Raw genomic sequence first — 27,226 nt, 5'->3', positions numbered from 1 at the left:
TACTTGAGCTGGAAAACGATGTATGTTCACTCCGTCAGTGAGCTCCAAAGAATACTGTTGAACTCAGGAAGGGTAATCCTGTAATCCGATGCTTGCGTGCAACTTTCAGCAAAATGGCGGCACACTGTATGTAGTAATGAAGTCCAGACTGGTTGAAGTATTTCATGTAGATTTATTGTAAGATGTTAAGTAGCCTGGAATAAGCCCCACCAGGAGCAGCCAACAGGCAGCTCAGCCCCACCATAACTGTGGCTTATCTTCAACCAACACCCAACAATCCGTATTACATCACAGTGCAGAAGCATTCCACTAGAAGGGCATTAAGTGGGTAAAGGCAAACATAGAAATATGCAATAGACAGAATACAACATACCTCCTTTTCTTCCACAACAGAAAAATGAACATAGAAGCAAAGAGACACATGAAAGAGAAAACCTTCCGATTATTACCCTCTGTCACACCCACTGGCCAGACAGATGCGACAGAAGGCATCGCACAGCATGCAGAAAATACAGAAAAGAAATGAAAGAATAAAATCAGACACATTCCTTCTCTGAGAACACAATGCAATACAAAATGCAGAAAATAGAACACTAAGACTTGAGAAGTAAAATTGAAAAGTACAAACACATAAATAGGCACTATTATTCCCTCATCCAAACAACACATAAAAGGAACAAAAAAAAAATAGTTAGACTGGGAGGATAGGTACTCTTCTTCCCTTCTCCAATGAATACACAACAGGAACAGGAAGATAGAAAGACTTAGGGGAAACCACCTAAAGGTACGAACACAAATAAGTACTCTTATTCCCTTCTTCATTAAACAACGAGAAAGAGAATAGAAAGATATCAAACAGAGAGGCAGAGGAATAAACAAAAGATCCTTCAGACCGCCCTGTAAAACAACCTTAATAAGTTAGATTGAAAATTATTGAACATTTGAGAGGGATAAAACCCATATAGAGTCAACCTCGTAATAAGGCTACACATTGAAAAAGCGCGGCTTGATAGAAATTCCATTGAAACCTTGAGAGGGATAAACCCCAAATCGACAACCTTGAAAACATTGAAAAACATTGAATAGTTGAAAGGAAGCAACACAAATTGACAACCTCAAAAGGTCACAAATTGAAAAAACATTGAAATATTTACCTTTTAAAACAACTAGAATACATGCAAATTGATAAATCGATTGAGATACATATTTCTTACCAAGAAATACTGGACGCATGCATATACATTGATAATTGAGTGCGTAAATTGATATGTGCAATTCCTACAAAGAAAACTGCACAAACTATGCAAAGGTAACTTTACATGCAACAAATTGAAAAATAGAGGAAGATTGAAAAATTGAATTTTTGAAAACATGCAACCTGTAAACAGAAAGATAAAAAACAGTGCGTTTAAATCACAATGTACATGCAAGTAGATCGATAACTAAATAATATTGAGTAATCAATTTCTTGAGAGCATGTCACTAGGGTCATAAATATAAACACCCCATTAAAGAAAATAGAAATATGAATAGAAATCATGCTCAGCTAGACATGTGATCAATAGCTTGAATGTGCACCCAACAGACATTGAAATACAACAACACGCTCCTTAGAAACTTAGTTGACATAGAGCTGGAGCTGTCTTATTAGAACCAACCAAAATAAATATGGCAATTGAAATTGAGCATATTCATGAAGACATGCCATAATAGGCTGCAAGTCAATAAACTCAGCAGTGACACGAAGAAACCAGCAGTCGATGAAAGTACTTGAAAACTTGAATGAAATCCACCTGTGTGCTCAGACATAGACTCCATTTGTGCTGCTGAAAACAAAACAGACCAACGAGTGTTCAAACTGGAAATTAGAATATGCTGCTGCAAAGGAGTTAGATGGTCCCTAGATGGCACGGTAATAATAGGATTGAATTGAAGTTGGTCAAACCAAAACTGCACTCGAGTCACATTGAAAATTTGAAGCTTTTCCAACGTAAAATATTAGCCTTTCACTGAGAAACAGAAAAGAACTCCTAGTAGAAAAACAACTAAAAAGTGTCCCCCAACCTTGATGCGAGTGTTCTCTGACCTCGATGGAATGTCTCCGGACTCAAACAGGTTTTTACAGCTACCTTCCCTGACCTCGATGCGATGTCTCCAGACTCCATCAGTTTTCCCTTTTAACCGCAACCTCCACAACACCCTTAACTGGTAGAAAACTTTATTGAAAACGTGGATTGAAAACATTGGAAAACCACATAGAAAGAACTGATGGTACAGCTCCAAACAAAAGATGGCGGCACGCCTACTGACGTCGTGCCGGATGGCTGGAGGCATAAGTATGCATCAAAACATCTAGAGCAGCCAGGAAAAGCAGACGTCACAGAAGATCCATGGAGCTAGCAGAGCGCGCGTTAACCAGGTAAGAATGCGCTGAGTAAAGAGAAGACACACGCCTCATTTTAGATTATTGAACGCTGCGGAGCAAACTGCCGTGGTGGTAACACAGTGCGCAACAGCATGAAACATAAATAAAATTTAAAAACAACAAAGAACTCACAGTCACGCCCATCAGGATGCTCGTAGACAACTGGGGCACTTGGCAGCAAAATTAAGTCTGTCAGCACTGGGCAACATAAGACACCTAAAACTCACTGCACCAAAGACATTTCACCTATGAAAACACTCTGCAGGGTGTAGACAGATGCTGAGAGGAACACAGGGAACTCCTCTTGACGGAAACAGGAGAGGCAGGCTTACGATAGTGCCGGGAGGCAGAAACGCTTGCTTGTCAATATGCTTGTTCATAGCATGTGAGACGCTGAAAGATGACAGGCTTACCCTCACCCCATTGAAGGCACAGCACATGATGCTGACACAACAAACGATGCAGTTGACAGTCACAGACGTTAGCAGGCTTGAAGAGCGCCAGGCTTACCTTCACTGAAGGCACAACAGTTTTCCAGACATAGAAAAGGTTGAAGTAGGCTTACCCTCTCTTGAGGGCACAGCAGAGGCTTACCCTCTCTTGGGGCACAGCAGACAGCAAAAAACACTGGAGTTGATGAAATATTGAAGAAGAATCTGGCATGTAGGGGGCGACCGGTGTGATGGTCACTGGTGGGGCTCTGAAGCCAGAGTCTTTGCTTGATGTTTGATGAGGTTTGACATTTCTTTCCTTCTTGAAACTTGACTATTTAGTTACCTTCTTGAAACAGCATCTTTAGTTGCCTTTTTGAAACTTGACTTCTTTGGTTGAGCACGTAGGTAAGATCAACTCGTCGCCAAAATTATGTAGTAATGAAGTCCAGACTGGTTGAAGTATTTCATGTAGATTTATTGTAAGATGTTAAGTAGCCTGGAATAAGCCCCACCAGGAGCAGCCAGCAGGCAGCTCAGCCCCATCATAACTGTGGCTTATCTTCAGCCAACACCCAACATTCCGTATTACATCACAGTGCAGAAGCATTCCACTAGAAGGGCATTAAGTGGGTAAAGGCAAACATAGAAATATGCAATAGACAGAATACAACACTGTATCACGCCGTACCGGGTGGCTCCCAGCACGCCTGCACTGCAGAACATCCTTCAGCAGCACAGTGCAACATGGAGTCCTGAAGAGAAAGCGACGTCACAGAAGGGCATAGACTGGTCAACGCGTCTTCACAATACAGGTACAATTCCACGCGCTGACCAGAGCTCTTGCCACGTTACTTTAAATTTTGAAAACGGCAGTTGGCTAACACCCGCAGAGATGAGGTCTTAACTTAGTCTAAAAATTACAGACAAATAATGTCTCACCTCTGTTTGCCTGCAGGGGTTCGAAATACCGCTGCAGTCCATCCCCCAAACACGTCCTCACATCTGGTTCCATACTGTTTGCCCGCACCAGTGAAAACACAACTTGCAGCTCACAGTTCCGAACCAAAAGTACATGTGGATCTGTTAGCATATCCATGCGTGTCTCTGTATACAAAGTCTGCGTGAGGATCTCAGTGGCAGTAACCAGACCGTGAAAAACTTGTTACAATGAGCAAGCATCCAAGCGTAGAGCATCAATCATTGAAAATGGATGAATGTGCATCCAGACAGGAAGACTCTGACTTTTTTTTTAATTGTTTTTTTTAAACTCTGAAAGGCCGATACACATCAGCTGATGAGTCTAACGTAAACACCAAATGTACACCATGGCTTCACGTAGTTCCCAACACGTCAGTTTTGGGTGAGCTGTTCCAATGGTTACCGTGAATGCACATCACGTTTGTCGTAAATAAGGTATTACGCACTCATAATTTCTATAGGTATCAATATGATCATGCATAAAGCAAGAGGCTGAGTCCGTGGTATCAGGTTCAAAAGGGCTTTATTCCAATAACTCGAGTTATAGGGAGAATAGTTCCATCACCACAAGGGATCAGGAAGGGTCTTCTGCAACTTTATTCACAGAGTGCAGTATATATACATTCAATATTATACGTAAGCAGGAGTGCTTAAGGCAGAGCAAGAGAGAATGAGATAAGAGCATGTGGGCGTGTAAGTAGGCGTGAAGGTGGGCGTCCATGTGGGCGTCCACTTGATGAGTCATAGGTGAGTGTCATAGGTGGGTGGATACCTGGAGGGGGTTGCGTGATCAGCTGGAACTTTACTGGAACTTTGCCTTACTTGTGCTCAACTCGAGCATGACGTGTAACTGACGTGTAACTGGGGGAAGGCTGCTGTGCAGTCGGGGAGTCTGGAAGAGAGGCCTTCAGTGTCAGGACGACCAGCACATCTTGTATTATCTGATATCTAAAGTCCGGAGCAGGAACTGATCTGTGACATAGGTTGCCCATCACCAAGAGCCGATGTGGCTTCTATTTCTTTATTCACTGCGTGGGCCTTACATGGGGGCTATGGGCTTTTCACTGACGTGAGCTTTGCAATCACTGAAAAGGAGACAGAAAGGCTAGGCTCTATCCTTTGCAGACGGGTTTTGTTTATTCCTCCTTTTCCAGGCAGGAATGTGATTCAGTAGGAGTAAGCAGATAACCATGCTCAACACTGTCTCGGCACCTCGGACTGGGCCCCTTTGGCTGAGGCCCAAGTGTGCGAGGCCAAGGATACGCAGCTGCAGCTCTCAGAGCGTCTGAGGCCTGAAACCTCTTTTCGGGGTCCGGCTGAGCCACAAAATGGGCTTTCATGAAAATGGCACGAGTGCAGGAAAACATGATGCAAAACGTGTAGGCCTCAGTGCGGATTTGTCGTTTCTCTCATGGGAGACTTGATGGCAGGCCACGTTATAGCATAGGCATCATGGTTGACAGGCCATGGAGGGAAAATGCATGGCGTACATGCATGTTCACGAAACGTTTGGGAACACATAGGGGACACATAGGCCTTGTCATAATCTTTATTTCCTCCTTGTCCCCTAGTGGACCCTTCATGTCACATCTATTCTCATGAGACAGTCGATCTGTTCTTGCAGCATTATTTTTCCATTTTCAATGCTTTGTATATGGGGACGTGGAACACATGCAGTAGCACACAGGCCGCAAATGGCCGGGCCACATTGCAGACATAGACAACAACTGAATACCATTAGTAGTATTAACCCACAGACGGTCAACACTTTCCATCCCCATGCCGATATTACTCCCCAGAGCCAACTGGACCAAGTCCACGTGCCTGGGTCTTGATGTATGCTTTGGGCAATCTTGTGGAGCCTTGTTATTGCTTTGTATACAGATGGTGCGTTATTAGGAATAAAAACGCAACAGCTGGATCCGATGATTCTACAAGCCCCGCCCCTATCCGCCAGGATGACGTCAAGAACAAGACGGTTCTGAAGAACGACCATTCTCATAGCAGACTGTTCCTGGGTCAAGTTCCCCAGGGCTGATGCAGTCTCATTTACAACTGTTTCTAGAATCCTTGTTAGCCTGCGGATAAGTTTACTATTCTGGACGGGACATATGAAGAAAAAGAATCCTTTGTTGAAATCTGTATATTGCTCCCAAGCTGTCTCGGTCAGGTCAATGCCGGAGGCATCGAGCCCTCGTCTGTGTCTGATAAGTGCTAGTTGGAGATCTTGATGATAGTTCGATGGGGCTAAGAAAACGGGTGGTAAAAGAAATGATATGTAGCACGTCCCACCCCAGTTTAAGGGCAGCTGTACATAGGCTGTCTGGCCACAAATAAAGTAGGTGTGTCGTGATGCTCTGAAATAGGACTTTCCTTTGTCTTTAAACTCTATTATAGTATTACACTCGCTGTGCCCCAAATGTACTGAGCCTTCTTTTCTGACACACAAGTCCCCTCTCTCTGGCAGGACTGTTATTGAGGATGGACCTACATTGTGTATGGGCTTGACATTCAACATTATAAAGTCGAGGGTCGCATTTCCTTGCAGATACTCTTCATTTTCTAGATCTGTACCTTTTCTTTGGGGAAGACCTTCTTCGTCTGGGAAACATGCTTCATTCATGACTTTATTCAAGTTACCCCATACCCAGTCACCCCTACACTCCTTATCTTGACATTCCTTGGCATCACCGTTGATGGATGTCATTAAGGCAAACCATGCTCCGCAAGAACCATTATGGGAGAACGGAAAAGGGAAAAGAGGCAACACTCCCTTCACCTTCTGATACGGGGGAAGTCGGCCACAGACCCAGCAGTCTGTAGCATTGCTAGTCTGATGTGAATGGTGCAGCATATGAATAAAGGTATTGTTGCGCAGGGCATGTCGATAGGATAGCTCATAGGATGGCAGATCACTAAATGTGTGCTTTATGGTATCATTAGTGGAGGAGTGTAAGAGTGAGGCAATAGGAAGAAAAATAGCATGTAGTATTAAGCTGATACATATTATCGCGACGCACAGAAGAGATAGAAAAATCAAAGTTACTATACATCTACTACGTAATATTTTACAGTATTTGCTTTTCATCTTGCTCTTTTATCATTATTATTGTCCGAGATCTTATGCAAGCCAGAATACATGTTCAACCGATTCACCACCTAGTGGACTTAATTGATCAAACGGGGTCTGACTTTCTAGATCGAAGTTTAGCTTTGTACTCCTGCTGAGGAGTCTCCTCTAGTAAAGGGGGCTCAAAGTCTGAAAAGTTCGTTTCCTTTTTAAAAGAGTCGTTATTCCCGAAGTAGCGTTTGCAGTGATGTATATGCAGCCATCCTTTCCGTCCTTCGACTTTAACGGCTGTCCTCGTGGTCAATAGCACTAACTTCGGCGCCTTCCACCTCGGCTCAAGAGGGCTCGTCCTGTCAAAGTTCCTTATTAAAATATAATCCCCAGGAGCGATGGAGTGTTCCTTGACCTGGGTGTTGTCAGGGAAGGCGGCGGCAACCTGCGAACGACAAGAGAGTAGTGCAGACATCAAGGAAGCCAGGTAATCTGTCAGTATGTTACTATCAACATCAGTAATCTTTTTAGGCATCGGGGTGCCCCACATATTCGGTGGCCTACCGAAGACCACTTCATAGGGCGATAAGCCTATTCTAGAATGGGCTACCATTCGCATGTAAAAGAGGGCAACCGGCAGGGCTACCATCCAATCTACACCTTTTTCTGCACAAATCTTTGCTAGTTTTGTCTTTAAGGTCTGATTGTGCCTTTCTACAAGGCCTGCTGCTTCAGGATGTCGCACACAATGAAACTTCCAGGTATACCCTAACAGAAGGGACACCTGCTTCATGAGTTCAGAGGAGAAAGGCTGACCGTTGTCGGAATATACGACACGCGGTAATCCATAGCGTGGGAAAAACTCTCGCACCAATTGTCTGGCGGTAGTTACAGCAGTATAATCAGGGACTGGGAAAGCTTCTGTCCATCTTGTGAGTGCACATACGACTACCAGGACATATTTGTAACCTCTACATCTGTTCATTTGGATATAATCCATTTGGAGGACTTCAAAAGGATGGTCAGGTGGATGGAATCCACTTTGTTCCATCGGAATGCCTTTACCTGGATTGAATTGGCAACAGATCATACATGTTCTGACTTTTTGTTTAGCTGCTGCACGCAGGTGCTTGTTGAACCAGATATTCTGTAAGCTGTCTAGCATTGATTTCTCTCCTAAGTGTGCAGGACTATGTGCGGTATTTATGATCACCTGTACCATCGAATCAGGAAGATACCATGTTGCTTTGCCCTTAGTCATCCAACCCTGATCAGTCAGTACCCCTCCTTGTTCTGACCATTTCTTTAATTCATCTAGAGTAGCATGTGTCTGTATGTCTTGTACATCCCTGGAAGGATCCCTGACTGTCATGGCATTGGTCATTGATGGTATCTGTGAGTTCGTCATGTCTAGTGGGGTCTGAGCTGTCTGTTTAGCAGTTCGGTCTGCCAGATCATTGCCTTGAGAAATGGTATCTGTGGCTTTAGTATGTGCTTTGCATTTCAGGATAGCTATGGCTGTCGGTAAATGTATCGCTTCCAGAAGGGCTTGTATAAGGGGGCCATGCTGTATCTTGGCCCCGTGAGAGGTCAAGAAACCTCTTTCTCTCCATAGTACTCCGAAATCATGAACTACCCCAAATGCATATTGTGAATCGGTGTAAATGTTTACTCTCAAGTGCTTAGCTCTTATGCATGCTTGTGTCAGAGCGATGAGCTCTGCTGCTTGTGCTGACAGTATGTCTATTCTTTTAGTCTCTATGATTTCAGTAGCAGTGGTCACTGCATACGCTGCCACTAATTCTCCCGCCCCCGTCCTCATGCATGAGCCGTCAACATATAGTGTTAGGTCAGGGTCTGGGAGTGCAACATCTGTCAAGTCTTGTCTTGGTTTAGTCACGGTATGTATCACTTCAACACAGTCATGTGGGGGAATGTTTTCTGTACTGGAGGGCAAAAGAGTAGCAGGATTCAGTATGTTGCATCGCCTGATCTCTATGTGTGGTTGAAATAACGTCAGCTCATAACCTGTCAGTCTCGCTACAGTCAGGTGTTGGGTTTGTGTCCGGTTCAAAAGAACCTCTACTGCGTGTGGTACTTGTACTGTCAGGGGGTGGCCCAGCACTATCGAGTCACTTTGTCTTATGGCTAAGGCCGTTGCTGCAACAGATTTTAGGCACGCAGGCAAAGCCTGTGCTACTGGGTCCAATGTACTAGAAAAATAAGCACAGGGCTTGTGTTTTCCTGCATGATCTTGTGTTAGGACAGATAGTGCTGTTCCATCCCGCTCTGTCACAAAAAGCATAAAAGATTTGTTGTAATCAGGGGTCGCTAAGACTGGTGCTTGACATAAAGCTCTTTTTAATTGTCCTAATCCAAATTACTCAACATCAGTTCCTAGTAAAGATTGTGAGTGTATTCACACAGACTAGTTAATGAAGAACTAGTCATTTCGCCTAAGCTTAGTAGAACAAAAAAAAACTGCCCACAACTAATTCCCCTGTAAGATCACAATAAAACATGAAAAAAGGGAAGAGCAACATACCTATTTCCTCGGCTTAATTTCTAAGGGGGCTAATTTAATTTCCAAGGGGCTTAATTTCTAAGGGGCTAGCGGGAAGCGAACCTCCTCAGGGGCCAGCAGGAAGCTAATATTCTCCTCCTTCCCCCCTTTTTGACAGGAGGAAATCTGAAACAGATTTCACTGCTGTCAAACACTATCAAACCCTGTGTCTTGTCAACACTATTAATCCCTGTGTGTAGCAACTGGGTGTAAGCAAAATTATAGGAGATACACAGCGCATTTGAAATGGCGAGAAATCCTTCTAGCAAATGTACAAACCTCATTGTGTTAGCTCATAGGCTGGCCAAATGACATCTCATATGCAAATGTCCCTATTATGTGAACCTACACCAACCTGAAGTCAATATTAATGCTAGGAGGCCCTAATAGGAATGCTAAGCTTCCTAAATATTTGGAAAACCAAGTTTAAGAACACTTATTAATGTTGATAATTTCATAATTAATAATTTATCTGCTAAAGAAATCAGTCATTTTGCAATAATTTCCACCTATACAATAAGCTGCATCCCTCGCCTTTCATATTCAAACGTCTCCCTTCAGAAGCCCAAACCCAATAGCCTAATTTAAAAACATGTCAACTTTTGGCGCCATCATTTACAAGAATGAGCTTACTAAAGCAAACTTGAAAAAGGAAATCCTGTCAGATATTTTCTCATTACCCTAAATACCGAGCCTCATTTGTGGAAACCCGTTTACAACATTCTAAAAGGCAGAGTTATCACTCTGGGGCGGCAGTCCTTATTTAAAACAGGCATTTCAAGTGTTAAGATGCGAGTGTACAGATCAAAAAATCGTTCCAAAATGTCCAATCTGGAAACATATGACCAAGGCTGCCTGTCTATAAGAGAAGGGCAGTCATGTGATACATATTTTAGTCTTGCATAACCTTTTTTGTTTTATTCATCTCCAATACCAATTAGACATACACTGATAACGTGTTGTCTACTATTTTGACAGCATGATAATGGTAGTATCATGTCTGTGAAATTTAGTAATTGTGAACAAGTTCCAGTCAAGCGCTGCGCAAAGATTGACGTCGTCACGACCATCTCTGTACCGCACAGGAGAACTTGTATTAATGCTAAACAGACTGGTCAATACGACACAAAAACAAAACATATATAAAATACATATGCCAAGCCATCAGTATACCGAGCACATCTCCATTACTCAACTGTTATCATCTTGCCAGTCAACTGGTGGCAGCTTTGGGCCACAATTTCCACTGTGAAAATTGTCTGAATTTGAAAATCGTTTTTATATAGGCATATAGTCCTTAAAATTTCAAGCAAGAGCATCATTTTACTTTTTGTTCTAGAATCAATTCAACAGTAGTTAAGAAAGAAAAACAACAGTCTTCCATAGACATTTCCTCGGGGCACTAGTCTTGCACAGAATAGAACAAAGGAAGGCTTCTCGAGTTTCATTTCTCAGCTGCCCTGTCTGTATCAGAGAAGCTAAAAATAGCCCCTCAGCCCGGCTTGAGCCTGGGCTGCCAGCCATCTGTTTTCTATCTACTCCTGGCCCTCAAGGCTCTCCGGCTGTAGGCATTACACAGATGCTATGTCAGAGAAGCTTTCTAAGCAGTGATTTCACCTCCCGTTTTCCGCTCCTTTTCCTAGCCCCCACCTTACAGGCTTCAAGGTCAGAATCTGCCTTCGATTTCTGTATCACATTCTGCGCTCTTTAGCCCCCACCTTCTCCTCACTCTGAAGCTGTCAAAGACAAAAAGTCTTCCCAATTCCATATAAACTGCAATAATTCGCCCTATTGAAAAATTGTTTTTTGATATACAATTTGTTTTCAGGGGTTCGTAATCTTATTTTTCCAATCTCAGATTTAGTAAAACTTGGTCCACAGGAACTGGAATAAGGGGCAAGTCGAATTCCCTCTCTAGGCTGCTTCATGAATATGCTTGGTTTTCTGGATAGTTAGGTTGAGCGTGCTGATACATTTGTGCTGTAGTGTGGGTGGGTGCAGGTGCATGGACAGGTGGTGGCGGCGGTGGAAACGTATCTGATGTCTGATGCGTGTTATTTTCCTTGGGAGGATATGGACGTGGCTTTGTTTTACCTATAGCTATATTGTGTTTCAGGACTGCACATTCATTTACGTAGTGGCCTGGCTTCTTGCAATAATTACAGTTCCCTTTAACTGGTGTCGCGCTACTTTTGTTCGTGTTTGTGTTTGTGTTTGCCGGTGTCGATTGGGCCACCAGCATCTTCATTTTTGTGTCTTTCATGCGTCTCTTTTCCTGGTCGTGTTCTTCTCTAATTCTGTTCTGGTGATATTGTAACATTTGTAACATTTGGGAAGGGCTGTTTGCTTGCCAAGTACTCTCAACCTTCAGTACCCTATACTTAATCTCGGGTAGGGAATTTTCTACTAGTTTGCTCACGAAAAGATGGGGATATGATTCGCTACCGGGCTTAAGGCCACTATTGATAGTAAAACATTTCTCAAACCTAGAGTAAAAATCGCTTGTGTCCTCGTCTGGTTTCTGCTTACAGGCTGAAATAGCATCCCGGTCTTCCTTTTTAGTAACTAATAATCTAGGCAAAACTTGAACAAGGAGTTCAGGTAATTCTTTAGCTCGGGGACCCAGACCAACCCCCGCGGCTCTGGCTGCATCCTCTGTTTCCAACACATCCCAGCTAATCTTTTTCTCTCCCAGTCCTTTTCTTTAAGCTTCTCGTAAATACCAGCAGGCAATAGTACTTTCAATAATTTTAGAATGTCAGCATATGTATATTCTCCTAAGCGGAGAATGTCTTTTAGTTCTCGGTGAAAACCCCCCGGGTCTTTATCATGGGAGGGCAACATCTTTTTCATTTCCAGTATCTCTAATTTTGACAAGGGGGTGTAGACATACACCCGTTGTAGCACATTGTTTGTATCCTTTACAGGATGAACCTCTCGTAGGGGGTTCAGCTTGTCGTATAACTGTCGCCTATCTTGGGGTGGAGCGGGAAGCAGGGACCTAGTCACGAATTCTATATATTTGTGTCGCTGATCTAGGATGACATTAATCAATTCAGTACCCATGTTCGTCCACCTGTCTAGTACTATGTCGTCCAGCAACTTATACAATAGACCGGGATCCGAATATTGACTCTCATACAACGTAATCAAATGTTGGACCATGTAAACACCAGCTATGCGCTGTTCGTTTGGTGGGAGGCTCAAGAACGTTTGGGCTACTATATCATTATTATATGTATCGGGGTACTTGCGGTGGCACTCTAACGGGTCTTTCTACTGGGGCCACTCTTGCTAGTTCCTCTGAAAGGACGGGATAAATACCAGCAACGACAGTATTTCTTTCTCTCTCAGCCTGTTCTCTTTTGACCCGCTCCCCTTCCTCCTGTAACTTCTTTTCTTTGGCTTTTTCCGACTCCTGTCTACTTCTCTCTGCTTTGTGGAACTCTTTCTCTGTTCTTCTATGTGACTCCTTGCGCCAAAAAACTCAATGGCATCCTTCTGAGCAGGTCTACATTTTCTCTTCCATAGCTCTTCCTCTACCTTCATAATGCATTCCGCATCCCACGTTCCCGTGATAGGCCATCTATACTGTGTCTCTAAATCCTTTGTGTAATCCACCCATAGCTCTAAAAACAACACGGCATCTAAACCATGTTTACAGTACATGAAATGTCCAGGTGTGTCTCTAGGCGGAATGTTAACTGATTCCTCTAATACACCTTTCCTAGTACCTATTTTACGCAGTTTCGAAAACAACGGCATGTTGAAATGTAACCAAAAACAAAATCACAATGAAACAATCTTACATACAAACCTGACACATTCAAACCTAACTGAACCTGACTAAGACAATAACATTCATACAGTTGAATCGGTGCACCTGAATACTTGAATACTTGAATACTTGAATGACTTTATGCATGCACTTGAATACTTGAAAACTTTATGCACTGGAATACAGCACAACCATACCGGTCTCACAAGTGAGACACGTCTTTACCGTGTTCATTAAATGAACCCGTCTTTATGCAACCCCCATGAAACTCACCGGGAAGCAGAACTTGAAGGCCTCGGTCACTCGACGCTGCGCATGCGTGGGAATGGTGTATCTTTGGTGGATCTCTAGAAACCTCGGACACAGCTCTCTCGCAGGGTGGGCTCTGGGTTGGGACGATCCGCAATCCTCACCGCCTCGTATGGATGCCTGGTCGCAGTCTGTCTCCTCCGTTGGCCTGAGGGAGTTGGCGGGAAAACCCGCGACGTGTACACTTTAAGTCCGTCACGGCTGTAGAAGGGGGCAAAACTGGACCTTCATCTCCGGCGCGTGGGGAAGGGGATTTGTCCCTGTTCGGGCGCCATTAAATGTCGTAAATAAGGTATTACGCACTCATAATTTCTATAGGTATCAATATGATCATGCATAAAGCAAGAGGCTGAGTCCGTGGTATCAGGTTCAAAAGGGCTTTATTCCAATAACTCGAGTTATAGGAAGAATAGTTCCATCACCACAAGGGATCAGGAAGGGTCTTCTGCAACTTTATTCACAGAGTGCAGTATATATACATTCAATATTATACGTAAGCAGGAGTGCTTAAGGCAGAGCAAGAGAGAATGAGATAAGAGCATGTGGGCGTGTAAGTAGGCGTGAAGGTGGGTGTCCATGTGGGCGCCCACTTGATGAGTCATAGGTGAGTGTCATAGGTGGGTGGAGACCTGGAGGGGGTTGCGTGATCAGCTGGAACTTTACTGGAACTTTGCCTTACTTGTGCTCAACTCGAGCATGACGTGTAACTGACGTGTAACTGGGGGAAGGCTGCTGTGCAGTCGGGGAGTCTGGAAGAGAGGCCTTCAGTGTCAGGACGACCAGCACATCTTGTATTATCTGTAGGGGTGGGCGGAATTTGCGGAATTAACCTTCGCAAATTATCGCGAGAATGTTTAAAATTATCGCAAACAAGCAGAAATATCGCGAAGATGCGGAAGTTTTTTTCCGGCATGTTCGCGAGATTTTCTGCATGGTTGCGGGTCGCCAACTTACCCATGTGGTTGCTTGCGGGCGCGGCCATCTTGTTTTGAGTTGTTCTCGCGGTGCATGATCGCGAGAAGAAAGACGTGATCGCGCGACGCATGACGTCACTGCGGGCGCGAACTGTCGCGAGACAGCGCAAATGGCTAAAAACAATACAACATCTCATGGAGAACGCGACCGGATCAAGAAAACTTGTCGGCGAACGCAGGGATTCAGGTAAGGCGATCGCGCGCGCGCAAGAATGTATCATTTTACAGCGCGAGCAAGAAACAAATTATCGCCAAGCTGCGGAAACCGGAATTTTTGACATTTTCGCGCTCTCCGCGGAACGCAAAAATGTCAAATTATCGCAATTTCCGCGAACGGAACGAAATTTTTGCCCAGGCCTAATTATCTGATATCTAAAGTCCGGAGCAGGAACTGATCTGTGACATAGGTTGCCCATCACCAAGAGCCGATGTGGCTTCTATTTCTTTATTCACTGCGTGGGCCTTACATGGGGGCTATGGGCTTTTCACTGACGTGAGCTTTGCAATCACTGAAAAGGAGACAGAAAGGCTAGGCTCTATCCTTTGAAGACTGGTTTTGTTTATTCCTCCTTTTCCAGGCAGGAATGTGATTCAGTAGGAGTAAGCAGATAACCATGCTCAACACTGTCTCGGCACCCCGGACTGGGCCCCTTTGGCTGAGGCCCAAGTGTGCGAGGCCAAGGATACGCAGCTGCAGCTCTCAGAGCGTCTGAGGCCTGAAACCTCTTTTCGGGCTCCGGCTGAGCCACAAAATGGGCTTTCATGAAAATGGCACGAGTGCAGGAAAACATGATGCAAAACGTGTAGGCCTCAGTGCAGATTTGTCGTTTCTCTCATGGGAGACTTGATGGCAGGCCACGTTATAGCATAGGCATCATGGTTGACAGGCCATGGAGGGAAAATGCATGGCGTACATGCATGTTCACGAAACGTTGGGGAACACATAGGGGACACATAGGCCTTGTCATAATCTTTATTTTCTCACGTTAGTCGTGCACAATACTCCAACCACATGTCCTGACGCAGCGTTCATTTGTGCCATGTGAGCCAAATACAAGTAAACTGTTGATGCTTACTTCTCTTGAAGGCGCAATTTCTGTTGACATGTGCCAGGTAACACAATACAGCAATGATGACACGCTGGTATGTTGTAATCCAAGTAGGTTTATTCGGGTAAGTAGACAGGTCATCATAAACAGCTATATAAATCCTGTAAGCCAGCCTGCATGCTCATATCAACGACTCCACCAGGAGCAGCCTGTATGCTCCTATGAACAGCCCCACCAGGAGCAGCTTGTATGCTCATGTGAACAGCCCCACCAGGAGCTGCTTGTATGCTCATATGAACAGCCCCACCAGGAGCAGCCTGCTAGCTTCTCAGCCCCTCGCACCAACTGTCATCACTCATCCAGTCACCCAGGCATTCCACTCAAGGTCCACTCACCAACATTCCATACAGAAGACACACACACAGGCTGAGCAGCTGGAGCAGAGAAACATAGAGAATAAAACATCATGCAAGAATACTATAGAATTGATGTCGTGAGAGTGGATAATATTGGCAAGAGGGATCATGTAATCGTTGAAGAGGGTCGGGCTCAGGTAGGATCCCTGTGGAACTCTGCAGATTAGGTCACAAGCAAATGAGGTATGCTGCCAGACTGACTGCCTGGGCCCTTCCAGCTAGGAAGGAGAAGGTCCATCGGAGTGTGTGTCCTTGGATTGCAATGTAGTATAGGCGTTGGATGAGGATGGGGTGGGAGACTGTGTAAAATGCTGCAGAGAGGTCCAGGAGGCTGAGGGCTCCTGTGTTTCCTCTGTCCAGAGTCATGCGTATACCATATTTGGCAGCGATGAGGGCAGTTTCAGTACTGTGGTTGGGTCTGAAACCAGACTGAGTGGTGTGGAGGAGTATACAAATATATAATATACTGTTTACATTAAACAATATATAGATGTGTATCAATATTATACTAATCGAATGCCAATCCTATTTAGCAGTGATCAACTGATCTATTGGCTTTCTATCCTATATTACTCTCCGTTATTGAGTGGTACTCTATTGTTTTGTATTATTTTATTTTCGGAACTGTGATAATACAAAGCGCTCTTGTGACCTCAAAGGCATACTGGCCTAGCCATCAATATCCCTGAGGAATGGAACTTGAGCAGTAGACCACTAAGGTGAAAAGAGTCGGGCCCAATTCACAGAACTAACTTAGGACAAAATCCTAAACTTACTACCATTTTGGTATTCACAGAAGGCACTTACTCATTTCGGTATTCACAGAAGTTAGGAGTCCTAACTTTAGGACTCCTAAATGCCTTCTGTGAATACTGAAAGTCTTAAAGTTAGGATTTTTCTCAGTTTAGGAGTAGTAAAGTTAGGACTCCTAACGTATTCATAGAAGGTATTTAGGAGTCCTAGAGTCCTTAGAGTTACAGCGCATAACAGGAGAAAGAGCAACAAGAGGTGCAGAAAGTGTGTGACAAAGGGACCCAAGGGAAATTACTTTATACAGAAAAGGTACCTGCAGAAAGCAATAGATAGTGCAAAAGGGCAGAGAATGCGGATGAAGGCTTGAAGAAAATAGCAGCTGGCAATGCTGAGAAGATAGCAAGCGTACAAACTACCATTTACAAAAAGAGCTTTGAGAAAAATCAAAATCAAGCAGGACACAAATGGTCAAGACAAAGACATATTGTGTTACAAATGTGGACTGAATGGTTCTTTTGCACATCCTGCAGTTGGACACATATGCAGGAAATGCACTTTAGAGGGCCATTTTGCAAGAATGTGCAAAGGGAAAATTGGATATTTCCCTGAAAAGTTCAGTTGCAAATGTTGGACTTGACGGTACAGACGACATTCCTGAAGAGTTTTTATTACAAATAAGTGAAGTGGTAAGTTTTACAAACAAAGACAATCCCATTGCATCATATTGATGGCCGACTCAAGCGCCCACTAAACTTTAATTGGGGAAGAACAGCTCCGTAAACTTCCCAACCATATTTTAAATAGGCTTGTGGCATATGGCAACAAACCTATTGATTTAGCTGGATATTTTGAAGGTACTTTAAGATTCCAAGGCGTTACAACTCACTGAAAAATATATATTGTTAAAGATGGTTCCTGCGTTTTTGGTTGGCCACCACAGAGTGAACTGTTGAGCCTGAACCCCAATCACTCAAACCCAGTTTTAGGTACAGAGACAAATGTGAATGCATTGTCTGAAATTAAGTAGGAGGAGAAATTCCCTGAAATGTTCAAGGAAGCATTGGGCTTACTCAAAAGCTTCACACACACAAGTGTATTAAAAGATAGGAGCACTGGTTTGATTAAAAGGGTATATCGTCTAAAGTCAGATTGTTAAAAGCCATTCAAGGTGCCCCATCTTTATTGAACAAGAGCCAATGACGATCATTTATTGAGTTAGCGGAATATTATTCCCAGTTTATACCAGTGTTTGCTTGAAGAACAGTACACATGAGGAAGTTGAGGCTAAAAAATATGAATGATGTGAGGGGTGCAAGAGTGAGGTTGCCCAGCTGAAAAAAGATATAGCTCTGCTCGTGCACTGAAAGTGTGTGATACACATTGCAAATGTGTGATTTACACAGACGCCGTTAGTATGGGTCTGGGTGCTACATTGACCCAAAACAGAGAAAAAAAATAGAAGTCACCATCGCTTAGGCATCAAGACCCTTGAGCGATGCTGAATCGCCATATTCCACTATTGAGCATGAAGTCCTGGCTTCTTAGTGAAGTGAAGATCATTTCAGGAAATTTGTATGGGGAACTGAGTTTATCCTATGCACAGACCACCATCAATTATTTGGTGTTTTCAACAGAAAAAAGTACAAGATCAAGGCATCTGCTAGACTATCACGTTGGAATATGAGAATGTTAGAGTACTCTTACAAAATGGAATATATCCCAAGGAAGAAAAATTAATTTGCAGATTGCCTCTAAAGATTGCCTGTAAGTAGTCCGGAAGCGTGTGAGAAAGAAGAACAATGGATGATGGCTTCTGTTAGTACTGCTTCTGATCGTTGAATTTCACATGATGAATAAATAGGAGTACGGAATGACAATGTGGTCTTACAGGAGGTCATGAGATACTTGTCGAAGGGTTGACCATGGATATGTGAAGAGTCTGATCATGCTGAGAGCTATTGTCACATAACTCTTGGCTGTTAATGGCATGTTGTTGAGAGGTCAAGTGTTGGTGTTGCCCGAAGCATTAAGCGAGACCTTTCTGAGGTTAACACATGAGATTCTTCTCAGGGTGAGGGCAACCAAGCGTGGAATAAGAGCAGAATATTGGTTGTAGGTGTAGACGTAGAGAGAAGCATAATGAAGTGTTCACTGTGTGCATGGAGTGACAAATCACAGAGGAGTGTGGATTACCCGCCCGTTGCATCTAATAAGATGAATGTACTTTGAAAAAAAAATGGGTTGATGTTTTGGGGCCTTACGTTGTTCTGGGAACAAGTCGCAAATATGCCATAATGTCACTGGATTATCATTCAAGGTGGCCAGAAGGGAAGTTTACCAACCTAGTAACTCATGAAGTAATGAGTTTTCTTGAAGAAATATGGGATAGCAAAGGAATACCTGAAATTATTGTCACATACAATGTGGTACAATTTGTTTTACCATATATGAATGACTTTTTGAGGACGTTGGGGTAGAACATACTTGTACATCTGTTTATTACCCTCCATGAAATGGCTCAGTTGAAAGATGGAACAGAGCGCTCAAGGAAAGATTGCAGCTGGCATTGTGCCAACGAGAGCCATGGAAAAAGTGCTCTAACAATGTAACATGGGCACATTGCACAACTCCTAATAGTAAACAGGAAAGACACCTTTTGAAGTAATGAGGGTAATAAAATGAACGATGCTCTTATCATAAGGTGTGGAAACACGCAAATGATGTGATGAAAGGAGCCTTGTGTGATAGGTGTGTCAGTTGGTGATTGGGTGCGAGTGGACGTAAAGGGGCAGAAGGGGTTGTCAACATGTTCTGGTCCATTGCAGATGATAAAGATAAACCCGTATATTGTACTGTTGAGTGATGGCAATATGTGAAATTATAAAAAAGTAAGGGGTGGAATCATAAAAAGGTGACAAAATTATCAACTTGTCTCACAGAAAATGTCAAACTAGGTCAAGGAAAAATGAATGATGGTTCACAAACTATTCCGCAAAGGTTACAACAAGAACAATCACGAAATCCTACTAATTGGTTCAGTGATTATGAGATATATAAAATGTATGTAGTTGAGCAGCATTTAAAAGTTCCCACATGAACAATCTATGAATGTTCAGATTAAAATTTAGTACATAGAAGGTTTTCAAATGTTGTTACCCTTTGGTATGTTCAAACATTGATACTGTTATTTAATGTTGCTTAAGTAGGGAGATGTGTCGCATCCATACATGTCATAAAATGTCTAGCGATGTTTCCAGAATGTGTGGAGAAGAACGGCTGCTGGTTAAGCTGGCTGGTGGCTCCTCTTCGTGCAGAGTGTGTCAATAAACCTACTAAACTTCCCCAGTGAGAGGTCTCACAGGACCCCCCCATTCTAGCTTTATTGAACTTGGGAACACACATGAGGGAAGCTTTTGAGGAGCTTAAAGCTCTTGAAGAGGCCTAGTGTTTGAATTTCCTTTGCAGGAAGCGAGGGCCAGTCTTGAACAGCCCTGAAAGTAATCCACAGAAGCTTGAACAGGATTCTCTCTGTCACGAGAGGCCAGTTTAAATCAGCAAGTGCCGGAGATGAGCATGAGAATCTGGGCAACCTTAAAACCAATTTGGCAGCCGCCATCTGAATACATACGACCAAATGAGCGGAGGGGCAGTGCCCACCCACCATTCGCTAAAAAAGAAGAGCTTCTGTCAGGATGGGCAAAGGTCAGCCTGGCAGACATTCTTTATTTTCAGGTCAGGCAACCAGGCACTAAGCATGCGCTAAATGTGCAAGCTCCTGGCTGCCTGAGCAGATCTTTGCCGGGCTAAAGATGTCACAGCTCCTGTGGGCATGACCTTTTCAGCCTGGCCAATTACCTTGTGGTCCTCCCTCATGTGACGGGGGGGGGGGGGGGGGCGTCACTGAGTGCCTCAGACCTGGACGCTTCAGTTTACACCCTAAAGTGCCCAGGGCCGAGTGTCAATCACTGACACTGCGTCACATTGTGGCGAGGGGTCAGCAACACTCACTGACCCTATCCCACTCTGTGACGAGGTAGGGAGTGCTGCCTCCCACTCATTGGCTGACCTAAGATCAGCCAATGAGAAAAGGCAGCAGTCCCAACCCTCCTGGGACCTCCTAAGCAGAGCTGTGCAGGTAAGTGTGATTTCTTTAATGTTCGGTGTGTGCATGTGTGGATGTATGAATATTTGGGAGTGAGTATTGTGTATGAATGTGTGTGTGTGCGCACACATTTGTTAATGCATGGGTGTGAGTAAGTGTGCATGTGAGCGTGTGTGCCATCCAACCTATCATTAAAATTACCGGCCGCCACTGAATACTTAACAGGGGGATTAACTAAACAGGGAGGAGAGCCCAAAAATAGTGCATTACAGTAATCAAGTCTTCTCAGAATGGTGCTCTAAACTACCAGTGGCGTGTTGAACTTGATAGTTCAGGCAATATTTTACAAAGCATTCACATCAAAGCAAAGCATGTAGAAGAAGTCTTGTTCACATGTGCAACAAGTGAGAGCCAACTGTGTAATTAACTCGGTCAGAGTCATATTTGTGGATGAAAGAGTAAGATCAACACATATTATGAAGATAACCTGTTCAAATGAAAAGCAAGCTGCAGTAATACTAGAAGCACATGAACATTTCCTTAAGGGTTAAATCATGTTGAGGCATATGTTGAGGACTGAGGCATATTAACTTATCTGACTGAGACCTATTGCAAGACACAAACAGGTAAAAAACTAGACCCTAGGCATGGAAGAGCCAGTTGTTCTTAGTCATCTGTCTTGGTTTGTGGTAGATTCAAGACCAAAGTTCATAAGATGTTTGCAGACTCATTAAAAGACATGACATTCCCCTTGTTAGTGTTTTTTGCAGCATCAAGAAGCCTTTCTTCAAGTGATGATGTGTTTTGAGAAGCCTCGTGAAAGTCTGAGTTTCTTAACCATCTCTGGCACTAATTTAAGTTTGAACACATTATTCCCCATGTAATTATTCAAATATATTATCAATTTGTTACATGTAATAAAGAACATGAAATCTTCAAATGAAGTTCTGCTGAGATTGCATCATAGCATTCATTATTTTCTTAAGTTTTCTTTGCTAACATATGTCCTTTTTTCTTTTAGAAAGACTTTCAGCAAAACTTGGTGAGTTTGTAATAAAATCATGTATTACTAGGAAATGTGTGACTATTATGTAAGCATGTATTTCTATAGCACAAATCTAACCAAAAGGCAGCATGGCACTCTACATTGTCTAAGAAAAGTATAAAGTCAATGAGTAAGAGGAGAAGAAGCTGAGTTGTAAACGGTTAATGTAATATTCTTTAAAGTGGAGATCCTTCAACAAGGCGAGTCGGGCCGTTCTGATGGATACAGGGATATCGTCACAGATCCTGGGTGTGTAGATGGAATAGGCCTGCTGTCTTATTTATTCCTTTTTACACCTCTGTCTGCTGGTGTGCCAAGATCCATTTGAGATTGTGGGTTTGTCTGCAAGAAAAGAGTGTGTGCTTTTGTGATACTTTTTTATAAATGATACAGCTGGTTTTGAAAATGGTGAGGTGAGGCAATGGAGTTCCATCAGGATGGGGGTGATGTAATCATATTTCTTCAGGCCCTGGATGAGACGTGCTGCAGTATGTAGGACGCCCCTAGGAGGTGCCCTTGCGGGGTCTGGGAGGCCATGGAGCTGGGCATCATCAGATACAAGAGTACGAAGGATTGAACAGCAGTTCAGTCACTTTCTGAAAGTAATGGTTTGATTTTGGTAAAAGAGAGTACAAACTACAAGAAAGGGATCCCTAAAAAGGAATACAGGCAGGTGGCTTTGGGAAACTGAAACTAGAAATAAAACCCTACATGAGAAGGGAATGGGTGTCACCTGCCTACACGATATGCAAAGAGACTCTAGATAGCTGCACGATTGTCTCAAGCGGAGAACAGGGCTGGAAATGGTGCATACACCTGAATATAACAAGGAAATGGCAAAAACATATATAACTAGTACAAAAATATATTTTATTCAAGTTAGAGTAATTAATAAATATTTTAAAGAATGTTTGTGATATTTTAACTATATGCTAGAACACATCAAATGGCATGATCACATATATTTTCTTTTCAAAATTGCACCCACAAGGACAGTGATATAATTTATAAGATGTCCCCCAATCCAAGTAAATCACAGCAAAGGAACAACTAAAAAATCATATCAATTACGCAAACTACATTCTCTCATTAAGCCAGTCATACCATACTAGCATCCAGACATCTGTCATACTAACAAAGCCTGACAATAAAAAATGCCAACAGGCACTTGAAGTGGCCCAAAACTGTTTGATCTCGGCCGGGATCGAACATAACCGTAACTTTTTGATTCTGTGGTTGGAGATTGTCCTGAACAAAAACTTTTTTGAATTTGACGGAGAGCTATACAAACAGATCAAGGGGTCACCAGGGGGGCAGCCTGTATATGGGCAATTTCGAAAAACAGTTTATTCATAAAAAATTGCGCCCTTCTTTGAAAATATACCAGCTTGGTACCGGTTCATCGATGACATCTCCTTCATGAGGCATGGCGAAGAGGATGATTTGGACCAATTTTTGGAGTGGGTTAATCTTTGTAACAACAACTTCAGATTCACTCCCAAAAAAAGTAAAGACAGGGTCGAGTTCTTAGATATTTGGATAGAGCATGATAATCAACATCTCTCTGTATCTCTTTATACTAAACCTACCGTAAGAAATACGTTACTCCACTACAGTAGCTTCCACCCGCACTGTCAGAAAGATGGCATTCCTTTCAGTCAATTTCTACGATTACATAGAAATTGTACAAACATCTTGGAGTTCCTTAGACAAACTGAGACCCTCAAGCACAAGCTTTTAGCTCGTGGATACCCTAAAAGACTGGTTCACGACTCATTCGAAAGAGCCAGGTACTATAATAGGGAAAACATGTTTGCCCCCAAAAGCAAAAACACCGAAGAGAAATACGTTTGCGTTACCCAACACTCTAACTTAGACCAAAAAATTAAACAGGCCATATTCTCGGAGTGGCATCTTCTCAACATGAGAGAGGATGTCCCCAAGTTACCCAAACCCACCTTTGCCTTTAGACGGAACATGAATCTACGTAACTTTTTAGTGAGAGCCAAACCTTCTCCCGACTCAGACAGGAGCTGCTGCAGCGTGAATCGTTACCGCTTTCCTTCCCAAAACTTAATAGGAAGTAGAACTCGGATCGGCTCTGACGCGATTTTTCACCGGAGTTGTCCTCATTTATTTGAACTACGCCTTCTAAGAGACCACATTTGATGAGGAGCTCTGTTTCTCCACGCATGAATAATTCCTTACCAGGCCCTCCTAGACCGTCGGCTAGGTTGCCAATGCTTATTTTACTGTCCTGATGAAGACCCTGCGTGACGATTCAAAGTCGCTCTTATTGGGTTGAAACGTCGACGAAAACTGTTAGGACCAGTGCGAGACCTGTTTTTCATACAATTTTTGATTTATCCATGAAACAGTGTCATTGTTTGTCCTTGATACTGGCCCTTCCCTTGCATATTGTACATATAAAAAGTCTTTCCTGCATTCGTTCACTGTATATAGTATGCACAATTTGGTCACTTATGTCACTCTGTCACAAATTCACTGACTCACTTTACAGTTTACTACCTTGGTAATCCTGCATTTCCAATGTCATTTGTGCTCCGTTATATAAATGATGTAATTTATATATAAAAAATGACATTATATCCTTCAAAACAAGCCTGATCTTGATTTGCACTTTGAGATTGTGTGGTCAACTTGATTGATTCCCCTTTTCTCCTTGATTCATCCTTTCAACAAAGCGATTGTTTTTCCTATACCCGACAGAACCACTGCTTTCTTATAATAATCCTACCCAGGTTCTGAGGGACACAGGGTCACCCCATTGTTTATATACCTTGTGGGTTGAGCAGAGGGATTCAGTATCCTAAGGTCCTCGTGAGTTCTGGTTTTCTTCCATTTTTCCTGTTTGCGAATGGATCATTTAGTGTCAGCCAGGTCTTTAGCATACCAGGGTGCTGAAGGCTTTGGCTTGTTGAAGTTGTTTAGAAGGGTGCTGATATTGGATGGGGAGTTGATAGAGTGAAAGATGACTTCAAGCATTAGGTTGTCTCTGAAGAATTCTTTGAAGGACCTGAAAGTTTGGTCTTCTGTTTTGTCTTGACCTTGGTTTGTTGGTTGGACGGTAAGCATGGAGTTAGGGATGGCAAAGTAGTTTGGCAGTCCAGCGGTATGGGTGGTTTACATTGGGCAGTTGGTGATGTTGAAAAGACATGGTTGAGAATGTGGCCTTTGGGGTGTGTTTGGTGTGTGATATGCTGTACTACGCTGAGTGTATTGATGAGGGTGCCTCTTGTATTTATTTGTAGGTTGTGTTGTCTGGAAGGTTAAAGTCACCCAAGAAGGTGATGTATGCATGTCAATGGAAGAGGGTGTATGGAGAGTTGAGAATTCATCAATGTTATCCTTGTCCTGCTTGGGAGGCCTGCACATGAGATGGAAGGTGGCGGTCTGAGTTTCAGAGAGTGGGAAACTGCATGTCAGCAGAGCCATGAATTTGATTACATGTTTGCGTAGGATGCAGGACCAGAAGGACTTATGAATTGCAGCAAGGCCTTCTCCTTTCTTATGTTAGCGGTCCATATGATGGATACTAGAGCCTGTGGGAATCAGGACGTCTAGGATGTGCAAAGATTTGGGGGTGAACCATGTTTCTGAGATGAAGAGGGTGTCACGTTTGTGATAGATGATGATGTTTGCAGTGTCTGGTGCATGGAGTACTGCAGTGCCAGTATTGATGAGCCTGAGTAGGAATGTGTGTTTTGTAGTTTGAGTTATGTAGTAGTTAGTGGAATGTCTGCAAGGTAGGATCTATGTGTAGTGTTAATAAAAACTATAAACAAAAAAACATACAGTCAGACAGATTAACATGACCATTCAGTAAGGAATATAAAAACATAATACAGACACAGGATTAAAAGACATCTGTCTGATAAAGGCAGCCGTGAACTAACAAAATGGACATGTTAAGTGCCTTTTGAAGATACCTTCCCCACCCCATCATAGCAGCAAAGATTAGAAAACCTGGATCATAGCCACGTATCTCTTATACTATAAAGTGCATAATGCATGGCAAAGTGCAGGGTGCAACCATCTCCCACACAAAGTAAGAGACAAGAGAACGAGCCTTCCCTAGCCCTCCTGACTTCGACTACAAATCTCACAAAAAGAGAAGGAACAAAAATCAGTGCTGTAAGACACAGCCAACTAAGAAACGGATAGTATCCCCCAAAATACTTGTTTTTTTTATTATAGTTGAATTGATTTACCACATAGGGGAGGAAACAGACAGATAAGGGTGAAGCGTAGCTACAAACCAGAGTCTTCAGAAAAAACCAACCGGTATGTTGAAAACTGTCCTCACCCACTATGTAGTGGCATGCTTAATCATTGGGCTGCTACTGACACCCTGGTGCAGACCAACACTCAGGATGAAGCGCTGATTTTTTTTAGAAAGAAGAAAGAAAAGAGGAGATAGTACTCCAAATGAGGGATCCTAAAGTGCAGAGAAAGAATATTAAAACTGCCTAAGTGAGAACAAATATACTCATTCAATTTGTGGTCCTCCTTGACAGGGTTAAAAATAAGTTTTGGGTGTGTAAGAGAAGTTACATTTCCAACATCCCTTCTGCTCCTACCGACATGTTTCAGTCAATCAACTCAGCCCTAATTGGTCTCTGGCCTTCCTCAGGGCCCTGATCCCTCTGGGGTTTTTGAAAATTTAGACTTTAGTAAGCAAGTTAATCAGTGATTTTGCCTTACTTGGTTCTTGATGTGTCACACTTGTCTTTCTTACCCCAGTTCCATAAATATTTCTCTCAACTCGGGGCCAGAATGGGAACACAGTGCTGTTTTCATCAAGGGTTCAGCGTCTCCTGTAAAACCACTCTGGGCCCTCCGACGAGGCTTCAACCTTATCTGTCGATTTCCTTCCCTATGTGGTACATCAACTCAAATATAATAACAAAACCAGTATTTAGGGGTGTACTATCTGTTTCTTAGTTGGCTGTGTCTCACAGCACTGCTTTCTGCAATCAGCTCCCAACCTGAGCCCAGATCATCTTATACAATGACCAGAAAACAGGTAGGTACCCATGACAGTTTTCAAATGGATTAGCATAATGTATTTACAAATATAAAAACATGATAAAATGAATCATCAGAATCCCTCTCCCTCATCATAACAGCAAAACCTGGAACATCCCTACGTAGATGTTATACTGTAAAGTGCATAGTGCATTGTAAAGCGCAGAGAATAACCAGATTCCCTCCTGGGCCTGAAGTACCTTAAACTACAAAATCTGACAGTGGCAGTTTCCAGAAGCTTATAGCCTCCAAAAACTGAGAGCCATGTGGGGTTTTTAAAGCATGCCTAT

The 27,226-nt window shown here is 43.0% G+C and overlaps 1 protein-coding gene across 4 annotated transcripts in view; it reads left to right on the top strand.

The window, feature by feature from the left end:
- LOC146829902 (butyrophilin subfamily 1 member A1-like) overlaps nt 1-27,226 on the top strand; it is an 837,898-nt gene that overhangs the window by 422,751 nt on the left and 387,921 nt on the right. For 3 of the 4 annotated variants that reach the window (XM_085608542.1, XM_085608546.1, XM_085608544.1), the window contains one exon: nt 21,864-21,884. The exons of the other annotated variant lie outside the window; for it this stretch is intronic. In XM_085608542.1, coding sequence (XP_085464668.1) covers nt 21,864-21,884 — 21 coding nt within the window. The remainder of the gene's footprint in view (nt 1-21,863; nt 21,885-27,226) is intronic. 4 annotated transcript variants of the gene reach the window in all.

The sequence above is a fragment of the Triturus cristatus genome, chromosome 5_2, assembly GCF_964204655.1.
Source record: "Triturus cristatus chromosome 5_2, aTriCri1.1, whole genome shotgun sequence".
Lineage (NCBI taxonomy): Eukaryota > Metazoa > Chordata > Amphibia > Caudata > Salamandridae > Triturus > Triturus cristatus.
Note: the sequence above shows the minus strand (reverse complement) of the source record. Positions and strands in the feature narration are given on the sequence as shown.